Consider the following 14921-nt stretch of genomic DNA (forward strand, 5'->3'; position numbering starts at 1 on the left):
CGCATCACTCGCCCCAACCGCTCTGCAATGGCTACACGCGGGAATCTTTGTTTGTGGTGTAGCGGTAGAGTAGTGGTTAGCGCCACGCTACAAACCCCGGCGACCAGAGTTCGATTCCCGCTCACGGCCGACACCCGGTGACGATTATCTAAACCGGTCCTGGGCCCTTCCCTAGGTCAACTCGGCCTCAAATGAGTACCTGGTGCAGTGTGTAAAACATCAGCACTGGGGGAGACAAAGGCGGCCGGGCGTGGTGCTGACCACCCACCTGCTCGTGTGCCGTGCCGGCCTTCATTGGTGCTCGCTAACAGCACTTGCCCCTACAGTTTGTTAAGGCTATACGGGGGAATCTGCGTGTTCATGTGTGTCTTTGTGTTTGTCCGTGTGTCCGTGTGTGTAGGAGGCGGAGCTTCCAACAGTGAAGTACTCCCAGATCTTGGCGATGAACCGCCCGGAATGGCACTTCCTGGTGATCGGCGTCGTGGCGGCGATTGTGAGCGGCGGGGTGCAGCCGGCGTTCGCCGTCTTTTTTGCCAAAATCATCGGGGTGAGAGAGAGCGAGAGAGCACGAGAGAGAGCGAGAGAGAGAACGAGAGTACTTGCTCCGGCAGTACATATACTAAAATTGGAACGATACAGAGAAGATTAGCATGGCCCCTGCACAAGGATGACACGCAAATTCGTGAAAAAAAAAGGAGAGACAGAACATGCGAGAGAGAGAGAGAGAGACTTGGCCGCCTCTTTGCGTGCAGCAGTTTTTTTTATGTTTTAAATCCCCCCCCCTTGCACACGTGGGGTTTTCTCCCCTTGCCCACGTGGTTAACGAGCTGTGTGTGTGGAGAGGTTTGCCACACTGGTGGACACGGTAGAGGAGCAGTGGTGGTGGTGGTAGGGGGGGGACCGGTGGTGGAGTGGCTGGCTACGCTGCGCTACGAAGTTCGATTTCCCGCTCACGGTCAACACCCGGCAATGATTATCTCAAACTGGTCCTGGGCCTCCCGCCCCCCCCCCCTAGGTCGATTCGACCTGGTGTGGTGTGTAAAAAGTAAAAAAAACACAATGCCACCGGGGAGACAAAGGCGGCCGGGCACGGCGGTGTTGACCACCCCACCACCCCCTCGTGTGACGTGCCGGCCTTCGTGGGCTCCGCTCGCCATCACAACAACTTTCCCCAGCAGTCCGTTTGGGCTAAACGGGGGGAACCTTTGTCCGTGTCCCGTCACCCAGGTGTTTAACGAACCAGACGCACAGGTGAAGAGCACCAAGACGATCACCTACTCGCTCATCTTCCTGCTCCTGGGCGCCATCAGCTTCGTCTCCTACTTCCTGCAGGTGAGCCCTGCACCCCCCACCCCCCCGGGCACCTTGGCAGGCTGACCCACAGATCCCACGTCGTGCCCGCTCAGCAGTGCTCGTCCCTAAGGGGACGTCCATAAATGACGTCACGAACCTGGGGGGGGGGGGTCAGACATTTGTGACGGTGTGACGAGGGGGGGGGGGTGAGAAATGAGACGTCATACGCAACTTTAAATAAATATAGATACTTTCTACTTAGACTTTGTAATAAATGTTTTCTCCTACAACATCAGAGTGCAGCGCCACATTAAATACGCACTGCAATGACAATACTTTAAAGAGATTTGAAGCATGTTTTATTTTTTTTTGGGGGGGGCAGAGCTTTGTGATGTCATATTTGAGGGGGGGGGGTCAAAAATCGTCAAATCACGTGACATCATTTATGGACGGCCCTGAATGGATATTTCCCGACCCCCCACCCCCACCCCACTAATTGGCGTTTTGTTTACGTCACGAACTTTACTGGCTGTGTCGGGTGGTGGAGGGTCACGACACAATTCTACTTATGCCATCTAACCCAAAAAAACCTTTGCGATTGATTAACTGGTCGCGCAAAGCCCCCCTGCGTCTTAAACGGAGGAGTCTCTGTACGTTGGGGGGGGGGGGGGTCTTTGTTTTCTTTGGGGCTGGTGGTGAAGTGGGTGGTGCTAGTGTCAAAGTGGGTGTGGCCGAATGGCTGAGAGGGAGGGGCCTCCATCTCCACGTGCGTCGTCCCTGTAGAGCCCCTGAGAGGCGTCAACATGAGCGTGTCGTGCGTCTCTCGGCTTTCCCAGGGCGTCATGTTCGGCAAGGCCGGCGAGATTCTCACCATGCGAGTGCGCGGCCGCCTTTTCAAGGCCATACTGCGACAGGTGTGTGTCGTCGTCGTCATCATCGGCAGCGTCGTTGTCATGGTTGTCATCATCATCATGGTCGTCGTCGTCGTCATTATCATGGTTGTCATAGTCATCATTATCATGGTTGTCAGCATTGTCGTCGTCGTTCTCATCATCGTCGTTGTCGTCATCATCATCATCATCAGCGTCGTTGTCATGGTCGTCATCGTCATCATCGTCGTCGTCATGGTTATCATCATCATCGTCATGGTTGTCATCATCATCATCGTTTTTGTCATAATCGTCATGGTTATCATCATCGTCGTCATCATCGTCATGGTTATCATCATCATGGTTGTCATCATCATCATCATGTTTGTCATCGTGGTAATCGTTTGAGCTCGTCGACAGCACTTGCCCCAGCAGATTCTGGAGGCTACACAGAGGGGGGTGGGGAGTGTGGCAGGTTTCTTTACCTTCGCTCCGCGTGCAGGACATCTCCTGGTTCGACGACCACAAGAACGCCGTGGGGGTGCTGACCACACGCCTAGCGACGGATGCCTCGCAAATCAAGGGGGTGAGTGGCGCATTGTGGCGGAGCGCGGCCTTGGAACGCTCGCGTCTTCGTCTGGACGCGGGGCCGATCAGCGGGCAATGTTGTCGTGGCGACAATGCCAAGCGGCGCCGTTATAATGCGGTTAAGTCGCGGTTACGTTGCGGTTAATGATGCTGCGGGTTCGTGTGTGGTGTGTGCCCGTTTGAATGTAGCTGTTGGTAGTGTAACGGGTTCCGGAGACACTTTTAGATGTACTTCTTTATTACAATACAACACTCCAACAGTACTCCAACTCTCCAACAGTCCTGATACTCTGTTACAGCCTAGGTACACAGCTTAGCTACACAACCTAGATCCACTACTCTGGCTACGCTCCGGAACTCGCCCTCACAAGGTCGTAGAGTCGGGAGTTCCAGAGTCCCAGCGCTGGCTCTCACAGCATCCCAGGGTCTTCAGATGGCTGGTCGTGGGTCTTGGGTCTTGAGTTACAACTGGACCCTGATCGTCCAGGGAGCTCTCCTTTTATGCCTGGTCTAACGAGGGGTGGGGCTGTGTGCGCCACCAGACATCCCACAGAGCACACACAGCCCCCCCCCCCCCCCCCGTTGGCGGCGCCAAAAAGGCTTAAGCGCCTGGGAACCCAACGCCTGGCGCCCAGAAGCTTAAGCGTCTGGACCCCCTGGGAACCCAGAGCCCCCAGCAGCCCCTCCCTTCTTATGTCACTACAGTAGCATTAAAATGCGAATCAATTCATAACATTTTTGACATGCGTTTTTCTGGATTTTTTTTAGTGTTATTCTGTCTCTCACCGTTCAAATAAACCAACCATTAAAATTAGACTGATCATTTCTTTGTCAGTGGGAAAACGTACAAAATCAGCGGAGGATCAAATACTTTTTTCCCTCACTGTAATGTGGTTTGTACGATTATATAATGTGTCCCGGTGCAGGGATAACGAGAATGTAATACCGTTATAACAGTCGATGGTTGCGGTCCATAACAGTTCACGTGGTTATTACAGGGTTGTAGCTTTGTTATTTATAACACTGTTACAAGGTGTAGTTATTACATTTATAACAAAGTTGATGCCATTATTACAGGGTTATAACACAGCCGACGACCTAGTTATTACAGGGTTATAACGCATTTGGCTCGTCTATTAGAGTTATAACACAGCCGACGACCTAGTTATTACAGGGTTATAACGCATTTGGCTCGTCTATTAGAGTTATAACACAGCCGACGACCTAGTTATTACAGGGTTATAACTCATTTGGCTCGTGTATTAGAGTTATAACACAGCCGACGACCTAGTTATTACAGGGTTATAACTCATTTGGCTCGTGTATTAGAGTTATAACACAGCCGACGACCTAGTTATTACAGGGTTATAACTCATTTGGCTCGTTTATGAGAGTTATAACACAGCCGACGACCTAGTTATTACAGGGTTATAACTCATTTGGCTCGTCTATTAAAGTTATAACACAGCCGACGACCTAGTTATTACAGGGTTATAACGCATTTGGCTCGTTAATTAGAGTTATAACACAGCCGACGACGTAGCTACAGGGTTCTAACGCAGTTGCCAACGCGTTTTTGTGGTGCAGGCTACGGGGGCTCGCCTGGGCCTGTCTGCGCAGACGCTCGCCAGCCTGGCGACGGGGGTCATCATCGCGTTCGTCTTCGGCTGGCAGCTGTGCCTGCTCATCCTCGCACTCATGCCCATCATCGCCATCTCCACCGTCATCCGCTTCCGTGCCGTGGGCGGCCACGCTAACAAGGATCACACGGCGCTGGAGAATTCCGGCAGGGTGAGGAGGGGCAAAGCGGTGGTTGTGGTAGCAGCCCACTCCATCCCCCACCCACCCACACACACCCCCCAATATGACATGTAAACATAGGGTCAGGTCAATAATAATAACATTGTGATAGGTTTTTACCCTTTCAACTGGTACAAAAACTGACACCTTTATACAAGACATCATGTTTGCAATAACCACAACACAAGCAGTTAAATTGCAAACTAAAATAAATAACTCTGATGATGTCCTTGAAGTTGATTGGTCCACACCCGAGACAGCTTTCCTTAGAGCCTAGTCTCCATTGGTGTTGGACCAGATGACGCCAAAAGGCGTACAACTCAAAAACAGCGCACTATCAGAGTATTGAGAGCTCGGGGTAAGCATTTACTGTAACATGATGCCTTGTATAAAGGTGTCAGTTTTTGTACCAGTTTAAAGGGTTAAAACCTATCACTATATTTTGCCACTGCTAAAGGAGGTCTCGGTGTAATAATAACATTGTACGTGAGCAGAATCAAACACAGGCCGGTATGGCACACAAGGAGATGGGTGGGCCAGCGCCGCACGCCAGGCACTGTTGTTGAATCCCAAGTGCCGATGTTACCACATTGCACCCAGGTACTCGTTTAATGGCGAGTAAACCTAGGGGAGGGCCCAGGCCTGATTACTAACGTAGCATAATCACAATAAAACACATTCCAAATGATTACTAATCTACAACTCGCATCGTAACAACTGCCCGATTACTAATCTAGTATATAATTACAATAACCCGCCCCCCCCCCCCCTCAAATCATTGCACCTGATGAGTTGATGAGTTGATGATGACGTCACCCTGCTGCTGCTGCTCTATATAAGCAGCAGGGTGACGTCATCATTAATTAATGATGACGTCACCCTCCTGCTGCTGCTCTATATAAGAACGGGAGACACAGCAGAGCCTCACCATTCTGGCGAATTGCCCGATGATGCTGGTTGCAATTACCAGCGAAACGTCGTACTACTCAAATTGTAAATGTTGTGGTTTCACGCTTCAACACACCGGTGGGCTAAAGCGGTGAACTAATTGTCTTTTGTCAACGTGACACTTTTTAAATCCTTTATATTAAGTTTGCGTGCTTGCTTGCTTGCTTGCGTGCTTGTTTGCTTGCTTAGGACCATGCAAATCTTTCGGTCGTTTTTTAACCCACTTCCCGTAATCCAATCGAGCTGACATTTTGCACACAGACTCGTTGTGCGAGACAATTAATGTTCGTGAATTTTTTTCTTCCAAAATTTTACACTGATTAGGGAAAACAAATTAAATATTTAATTACCAATTGTTTAATACTGCAGACAATCATCTGACCCAGAGGTGGCAACCATCTCAAGCCAGAGGACGAGAGGACTCTAGCCGCCACGCATATAAAGGATTTACGGGTTAATTTTTTACTGACTGGCCATGTCGGGTGGTGGAGGGTTACGACACATTTATAAATAACGCGATCTAAACCCAAAAACGTTGATTATGAATAATATTGGTCGCGAAAGCCTTACACGTGTTAAACTGGTCCAAATAATCTCCAACGCTATTGGTCGAGCGGGAGTCGAATGCGAGTCGCCAGGTGGTCTGTAGCGCAGTTGCCCTAACCGTTGCGCCACCGCTCCCCACTACCACCCTCTGCCATCATCGCCACCACCACCACCACAAGATGAGTGGCCAACACTTGCACCCGCATGCCAGAGGTCGCAAACGGGTTTTGATTCCTTACCCGTACCCGGCCGCACCAGGGTCGCAAATGGGTACCCGTACCCATACCCGGCCGTACCCGTACCATACCCGTACCCGGCCGGGTACGGGTATCGGGTACCTGATTGCGACCTCTGGGATGAAGCCATGTTGCAGGCGCGGGTGGGTTGATTCTAGGAACTTGAATTGTGAGAAGAGACAAGACGTTGGGAAATGAGTGACAAACAGTTACTCACCAGTGACTCACGGCCTACCCGTACCCATACCCGGCCGCACCAGGGTCGCAAACAGGTACCCGTACCCGGCCGGGTATCGGGTAGGGTATGGGTATCGGGTACCCGGTTGCGACCTCTGCCGCATGCCTATTGTCTCATTTGGCGCTCCGAACTCATCCACCGGAATCCTTGCTCGCGGGAATTATCACAGCGGGTGATAATTATTGGAGCCTCTCCTGGGCCCTCCCCTAGGTTGGCTCGGCCTCAAATTACGACCTAGTGCCGTGTGTAAACATCGGCACGAGGGAGGCGGTGAGGTGTGGGTTCTGGCCACCCGCTCCCCTCGTGCGCTGCGCCAACCTTCGTTGCGTGCCACTCGCTTGCAGCACCTACCCCAAAAGTCTGCTAAGGCTACACGGGGGATCTTTGTGTTTGTTTTGCGTGTGTGTCATCCAGATCAGCACAGAGGCAGTGGAGAACATCCGTACGGTGGTGGGCCTGTGCCGGGAGGATGCCTTCTTCCAGAGCTTTGCAGACAGCTTGGAGGATGTGCACAAGTAATTAACCACAACAACAACAACAACAAAAACCAGTGTCCGGCCACCACCTCTACCCACAGTCACAACCATGAACACGAGCAGAACCACCACTGTCAGCCCCATCCTCGCAATACAATCACTACTGTCACCTCCAATGACCACCACCAATGCAATGACCGTTAATCATGAGGTCACTACCACTGCTGATGTCGTCTTCACAGCGGCCACCACCTCTACCCACAGTCACAACCATGAACACGAGCAGAACCACCACTGTCAGCCCCATCCTCGCAATACAATCACTACTGTCACCTCCAATGACCACCACCAATGCAATGACCGTTAATCATGAGGTCACTACCACTGCTGATGTCGTCTTCACAGCGGCCACCACCTCTACCCACAGTCACAACCATGAACACGAGCAGAACCACCACTGTCAGCCCCATCCTCGCAATACAATCACTACTGTCACATCCAATGACCACCACCAATGCAATGACCGTTAATCATGAGGTCACTACCACTGCTGATGTCGTCTTCACAGCGGCCACCACCTCTACCCACAGTCACAACCATGAACACGAGCAGAACCACCACTGTCAGCCCCATCCTCGCAATACAATCACTACTGTCACCTCCAATGACCACCACCAATGCAATGACCGTTAATCATGAGGTCACTACCACTGCTGATGTCGTCTTCACAGCGGCCACCACCTCTACCCACAGTCACAACCATGAACACGAGCAGAACCACCACTGTCAGCCCCATCCTCGCAATACAATCACTACTGTCACCTCCAATAACCACCACCAATGCAATGACCGTTAATCATGAGGTCACTACCACTGCTGATGTCGTCTTCACAGCGGCCACCACCTCTACCCACAGTCACAACCATGAACACGAGCAGAACCACCACTGTCAGCCCCATCCTCGCAATACAATCACTACTGTCACCTCCAATGACCACCACCAATGCAATGACCGTTAATCATGAGGTCACTACCACTGCTGATGTCGTCTTCACAGCGGCCACCACCTCTACCCACAGTCACAACCATGAACACGAGCAGAACCACCACTGTCAGCCCCATCCTCGCAATACAATCACTACTGTCACCTCCAATGACCACCACCAATGCAATGACCATTAATCATGAGGTCACCACCACTGCTGATGTCGTCTTCACCGCTGCTGCCCCCCCCCCTCCCCCCCCGCCCCCCCCCTCCCCCCCGCCCCCCCCTCCCCCCCCGCCCCCCCCCCTTCCCAGGCAGAGCATGCGCCAGGCCCCGCTTTCCGGCCTCACGTACGGCATCTCCCAGATGATGCTCTACATCATCTACGCCGTCACCTTCCGCTTCGGCGCCTGGCTTGTCGCCAACCAGTACATGACGTTCGAGAACGTCTTCCTGTGAGTCCAAATCCCACTCATCACGTGGTCTTCCTGCGAGTTCAACTCCCCCCCTCCACTGGCGACTTGCCTTCGCCACTTGCGCACTGCCACAAACCAGCGCTGGAGACGATTACCCGAACCGGTCCTGGGCCTCCCCTAGGTTGACTAGAGGCAGTACATGGTGCCGTTGACCACCCACCAACCCCTTGTGCGTCTTGCCGGGCTTCAGCATAATTATAGGTTGCCGCTACTCGTTAAAAGCACCCCCATGAGGTCACACAAGACTTTCATTCAAACACATCTCCCTCTTAACTCCCACCCCCCACCACGACCACCATCACACCACACATCCACCTCCCTCTTCTCCTACTAGGACCGCCACTTCAACCCCCACCACAACCACCAAACAACCTTCCTCTTCCCCGCCCCCCCCCCCCCCCCCCCAGGGTCTTCTCGGCCATCGTCTTCTCGGCGATGTCGGTGGGTCAGACGAGCTCCTTCGCGCCCGACTTCGCCAAGGCTCAGATGTCGGCGCGGCGAGTCTTCGCGCTGCTGGCGCAGGTGCCCTCCATCGACAGCTACAGCGAGGCCGGGTCCGCCCCGCCGGGGGGCGCCCGCGGGCGCGTCGAGTTCCGTGACGTGCGCTTCCGCTACCCGACGCGTCCCGGCGTGCCCGTCCTGCAGGGCCTCAGCGTCGCCGTGGAGCCCGGCCAGACGCTGGCCCTCGTCGGCAGCAGCGGCTGCGGCAAGAGCACCTCGGTGCAGCTCCTCGAGCGCTTCTACGACCCCGCCGATGGCGTTGTGGTGAGTGGTGGTGGGGGGGGTGGGGGGGAGGTGCGAGGGGGGAGCAGAGATTGAGGGCGAGAGGGTGAGGCGAGGGATGGGGAGGAGGGTTATGATGGAGGTTAGGGGCGAGCGAGTTATGGAGGTACACGGCAGAGGTCGCAAACGGGTTTTGATTCCTTACCCGTACTCGGCCGGGTATGGGTACCCGTTTCCTACCCGTACCCTACCCGTACCCTACCCGAAATGAGTGACAAACGGTTACTCACCAGTGACTCGTGGCCTACTCGTACCCATACCTGGCCGCACTAGGGTCGCAAACGGCTACCCGTACCCGTACCTGGCCGGGTACAGGTAGCCGGGTATTGGGCAGGGTACGGGTATCGGGTACCCGGTTGCGACCTCTGGTACACGGCGAGGGATGTTTAAGGGTTAGCAAGAGTCACGGGTGGAGGGGATGGAGGAGGGCGAGGTGTTAGAGCAAGGGCGGTTAGGAGGATTACGGTTTCAGACGGTGCAAGTGAGGGGGTAGAGGAGGGGAGACCGATGGTTATTATGCTGCTGATGATGATTTTGAATGCTGAACTTCTTTGGCACTGTACGTAGCCAACCGTGCATTAAAAAGAAAATCAGAGGTTGTCACAACCTTGTAAACGAGACCGTGTTTCAAAAAAGGGAGGGGCACACAGAAGCGACATGGCCACAGATAATAGCTCAACGAAGTGGCTTTCAAATCACGTGGAAACTCATAGCAGCCAAATACTCTCATAGAATTGCCATGCATTGTATAAAGGGAGCGGGGGGGGGGGGGACTTTAAACCCCCAAACCCTTACCACACATCCTTGTCTGCACACCGACCCCATCCCCCCCCGACCCCCGACCCCCTTCGTGCAGCTGCTGGACGGTGAGGAGCTGCGCACTCTGAGGATCAGCTGGCTGCGACAGCAGATGGGTATCGTGTCGCAGGAGCCCATCCTCTTCGACTGCAGCATCGGCGAAAACATCGCCTACGGGGACAACGAGCGCAGCGTGAGCCACGCCGAGATGCTGGCGGCTGCCCAGGCGGCCAACATCCACAACTTCATCGAGGAGCTGCCCGACGTAAGCCTTCGCGCCACGGCCGCATTGCAGGGCCCACCGCTAAAACCTCCCCGCAAAAGGCCACCGAGTCTAATCACGAGGGTGGGCCCAACCGAACACAGCAAGGCCCCCCCAAATATCACATCAGGTCCACAGGAGCCACCGCAGAAACTTTCAATGTCGTCATTATTATTATTATTATTATACAACGCCTTGCCTCTGTAGGGGTTGTTACGGGGAGAAAGGCGGACAGAAACACAAGGGTGTCTGCACCCACACACGGGTGTCTACATCCACGTCCGCATCGGTTAACCCTGGGGGGGCCATGGGGGCGCTGTGATCCCCCATAGCCCCACCCCTCGGAGAGGATTCCTATAAAAGGCGGGGAGCCAGAGGGCTCGGAGCCAGTGTGTTAGAAGCTTTACCAGTGAAGACTGAAGACCGGCAGAATAGGCCCTGGGACTCCCCTGGCTCGCTGTCCTTGTCAGGGCCGAGCAGGGCAAGCCAGTGGCGCGGCCCCAAGAGCTCCAGGACCGCTGCTCTTGTAAGAGCACGGCCTGGTTAGCTGGGTGCCGGGATCCGTGCTTGACCAGGGCCGGATCAGATAGCCTCCCCTAGCACTGGGAATAGGAGAGTCAGGGAATAGTGCTAGGGGTGTTTCCCATTGAGCACGGGTGAAGGGGCCGTTACCCCTTCAAGTGTTGTTACCGCCTTTTGGTTAAATAAAAGAGTGTGCCTCAACTACGCCATCTGTCTCCCTGAGAACTCACTACACCTCCAAAATGGAAGTTGTTCTAACTCTGCAACTCTGCCTAAACCTGCAGAAATACAACACGCGCGTCGGCGACAAGGGGGCGCAGCTGTCGGGCGGACAGAAGCAGCGCATCGCCATCGCGCGCGCCCTCGTGCGCAACCCCAAGATCCTGCTGCTGGACGAGGCCACGTCAGCGCTCGACACGGAGAGCGAGAAGGTGAGGGTCCCGCCGAAATCGTCACACACGTTTACAAAAAAAAAAAATCGCGCAAATGGTAACACTCGTGGCTCAATGCCAGACGTGCCCTGGGTTCGATTCCCAACCCTCGGGCGCCATTTTTCTGCGCGAAGGTTGTTTGTTCTCAGTGTTTACGGGGTTTTGTTCCACATTCTTATGGTGGTGGCGAAGGGGTAACCACAGTTGACGTCCCCCCACAAAGTGGTACCAATTTTAAATCGACCTGGAGAGAGATGGTTCGTGTCAACCCCAAAACCAGGACTCGATCTCACAACGCTTCCACTTGCGAACCAACTTGCCCTACCACCGACCCACCTGTCCATGGTAGCGAGATGTTAACTACCTCGCCTGATATACAGGAATTTGGTGGGTTTGATGCAGACCCCGACGCCTGTATGTTTGGAGTTTGCATGTTCTCCCCATGGTTGCGTGGATTTTTATTCAGTTTTTTCCCCTCCTCCACAGTTTAGAAGCGTGCCTTTAGAGCATTTGGCTGTTCCACCTAAGCCAATTCGTTGACCTTTCATTTGTGGCCACGTCGCTTCTGGAGAAAGAGCTGAACAGCTCGGTGGTCCTAAAATGGTAAAGAGTTCAGTTGAGTCCATTAAAGCAAAATATGTTTAACTCTAATGCTTCTCTCTTCTCCGTCGCACGTTGTTGCCCAACAGATCGTACAGCAGGCCCTGGACCGGGCCCGCGAAGGCCGGACCTGCATCGTCATCGCCCACCGCCTCTCCACCATCCAGAACGCCGACATCATAGCCGTCATCCAGCAGGGCCGTGTCGTCGAGATTGGCACGCATACCGAGCTTTTGGCGCGGCAGGGCGCCTACCATTCTCTCGTCAACGCCCAGGTTAACCACCACTAGCACTCGATCCTCTGCGATGGAAGCGTATTCATCAATTTGACCTGCCCAACTGTTAATTCTTCCAGAATTGGTGTGATTTCTGGAGGTGGGTTAAAACCGGGATCGAGGTCGGCTTATTTTTAGGTGGGGATGGGGGACCATTGCAAGTGGCAGTACAGCAATGGATTCGTGACTACATCTGTGCGGAGTTTATGGTTGTCCCCTTGAATGCATGGTGGGTTTGGTCCAGCTTAATCCCAATTAATGCCAAACGCTTGGTACAAAAAAAATATGGGACTGGCCAGACATCACAATGCAGGACCCTCCTGAAAAAGAGTCTTGACTCGGCGAGGCTGTCTTGGGATTATTACTGGAATTACTTTAAGAAGTAGGATACGGTTGCATTAAACCTTTTAAAAAGGGATTTACACCCCTTCCCTGATGGAGGCACGCAAAACAGCCTGCACTAGGCCAGGCCCGTTTGGGCCTAGTAAAGGCTTGTACGCACATGGACATGTATATTATGCACACACTTATATGAACCTGTATATATGCACAACATGCTTTACACACACACACACTTCAGGCTGTAAATAACCTTAACGCCACCTGAACTGGGGGAGTTTCCCCAGGTTCGTCCTCTTTTTGGAGGCGGTGGTAGCTGCTGCTCTGGGATTTTTGAAAGTTGGGGGACCGGGTGGGCGGGCAGGCGGGCATGCCACTGGGAAACAGTTCCCATTGGTTACCCCCCCCCCACCCCCCCCTCCCGGTCGACACGGATAACTCTGCTGCACATGCAGTCTACAAGCATATTGCTGCTCTTAAAAAGATTAGTCATTGGGCTTGCTGCACACGCACACTTCCCCCACCCCCCCCCCCCGCCGCTCAATTGCACAACCCCTACCACAACCCAAACCAGCCCAATACCCCCTTGGCCACAGGATTGGTGCCTAAACATAAAATGGCGCGTTCCCTAAAAAGGAAAGGCACAGAGACAAAATAGGGAAGATACAACAACAGGGCCAAATCTAGGGGTGGGGGATATACAGAGGCAGGAGGTGAGGGCCTAAAGAGTCAAGGGCAAGGCCTATGGAAGTTGAACTTCCCTGGGTCGATTTTAAGGGAATAATAAACTCCTTGAAAATAGTTTTTTTTTAAACAACGGTTTTATTAACAACTTAGTTTAACTCGCGGTCGAGAAGTACGTCAAATGGCGCCTGAGACACGTGGCGCCTGCGTTTTGTGCGAGCCGATTCCACAGTTTAGCGACCGCGGCGTTTTTGACCTATACAAATATATAGAAATAATAAGGCGTCCACACAAAATGTTAATTGCTTTAAAAAGTAGCGATTTAATCGATGCCGATTTTGATACAGGCATGCATGGTCACCGCATCGGAGTACGTGTGCAAAATGTGGAATTGATTGGACAACGGGAAATTTTGATTACAAGATTTGACCACGACAAACAGAAGAATCAAGTTAAGCAAAACCGTTGAAAAAGCATCGAATCCGACAAAGTGCCACGGAGGCGGCCACAGGCCCAGCTAGTTGTACCCAAGCCTACGCACCTACCGGCTACCGACTCGGTGCGGAGCCTGCTACTCGTGTATTTAAAGTTTTTAAAGTTATCTTATTAAGCACAATAGACATGATATGAAAAAGGTGGTTCTGCAAAGAATGGAATTGTAGCATTGCCACCACCCCCCCCCCCCCCCGTAAAAAAGTGTGCGTTTTCATGGGGTGCTCCTGGCAGGTTTCCTTCCCAAAATGCTCGTAAACAAAATAAAAAAGTCTTTAATATATATAGAGGACTGCAGAGCTTAGGCACCCGTTGGTACCACTGTATAAGTGCCGCGCCTCGTTGCTCCATGGCAACTGGGAGATGCAATTTGCACGCAGGATGACGCCGTGTATATGAAGCTAAAAACATTCAACCCCTTTCTTGGGGGGGGGGGGGGGATAGAGGTGAGGAGAAACGCAGATGCGAAAAAATACCCTGCAATCGTTTGTCCAACATCGTGGGTGGTGGGACCATGCAGTGCAACACAGCGCGGCGTTCCATCGGAAATGGCGCAAACGGCCATGTCACCTTGCCATGGCAGAGATTCGCTGGTGACGACATTGACCAGCATCACGGGCGATTTTGCCAGAAGAGTGAAGCAATCCACCTGCTTCCGGTCTTAAATAGAGCAAGACGACATTGCAGAGAACGATGACCAGCATGCTACTCGAGGAATATTGCAAGACTACCCAAAGCATTTTGAAAACGGCGGCGAACAAAAAAACGGAGATTCAGAGCTGCGGCGACGAAAAGCGATGTCGGCGCGGAGATTGGTGGCGCGATAAGAGGAATGTAAACGCAAGACAAGATAGTGCGACGAGAGAAGACACTGTGGGCAGTGCCGGATTAAACTAGTGGGGGGGGGGGGGGCCTGTAGCATATGCTATAAAGGGGCCCTAAATAAAAAAAAAACATTAATACACAAATGTGTAACTTGCATAATAAAGTAATTGTATTTTTGCATTTGCTATACAGCCGGATAATACGACAAAATCGCTCACCATCTTGGTTCTTTCGGTAAAGTCACGTAGAAGGAAAATAATAAAATAATACAAATAAAACATTAATAATTCTCACGACGTTTCGGCCACAACGCAAGCAGCCGTCCTCAGGTGAAGATCAGGTCGAAAATCGCTCACCTTAAACACGCAGTCGTTCATTATAGTACTCTATTAATAGAGCAAGTGCAGAATCACTGAACCGAAATTGATAGCTTGAAAGCATTTCTAGCGCTGGGC

The 14921-nt window shown here is 52.7% G+C and overlaps 1 protein-coding gene and 1 non-coding gene across 3 annotated transcripts in view; both read left to right on the forward strand.

Moving 5' to 3' along the window:
• Positions 1-14335, forward strand: part of LOC133358322 (ATP-dependent translocase ABCB1-like) — a 58014-nt gene extending 43679 nt beyond the window's left edge. For both annotated transcript variants that reach the window (XM_061576582.1, XM_061576581.1), the window contains exons 18-28: positions 401-547; positions 1228-1332; positions 2130-2207; positions 2665-2748; positions 4338-4541; positions 6933-7033; positions 8294-8434; positions 8863-9220; positions 10095-10301; positions 11105-11251; positions 11941-14335. In XM_061576582.1, the coding sequence (XP_061432566.1) occupies positions 401-547; positions 1228-1332; positions 2130-2207; positions 2665-2748; positions 4338-4541; positions 6933-7033; positions 8294-8434; positions 8863-9220; positions 10095-10301; positions 11105-11251; positions 11941-12141 (1773 nt within the window). In that variant the 3' untranslated portion in view covers positions 12142-14335. The remainder of the gene's footprint in view (positions 1-400; positions 548-1227; positions 1333-2129; positions 2208-2664; positions 2749-4337; positions 4542-6932; positions 7034-8293; positions 8435-8862; positions 9221-10094; positions 10302-11104; positions 11252-11940) is intronic.
• Positions 596-702, forward strand: LOC133358436 (U6 spliceosomal RNA). Its single transcript, XR_009757078.1, has one exon. It is a non-coding gene; the product is annotated as a U6 spliceosomal RNA (small nuclear RNA).
• Positions 14336-14921: the final 586 nt, after the last annotated feature.

Source organism: Lethenteron reissneri, chromosome 61, assembly GCF_015708825.2.
Source record: "Lethenteron reissneri isolate LAM-NWPU_2019-01 chromosome 61, ASM1570882v1, whole genome shotgun sequence".
Taxonomy (NCBI): domain Eukaryota; kingdom Metazoa; phylum Chordata; class Hyperoartia; order Petromyzontiformes; family Petromyzontidae; genus Lethenteron; species Lethenteron reissneri.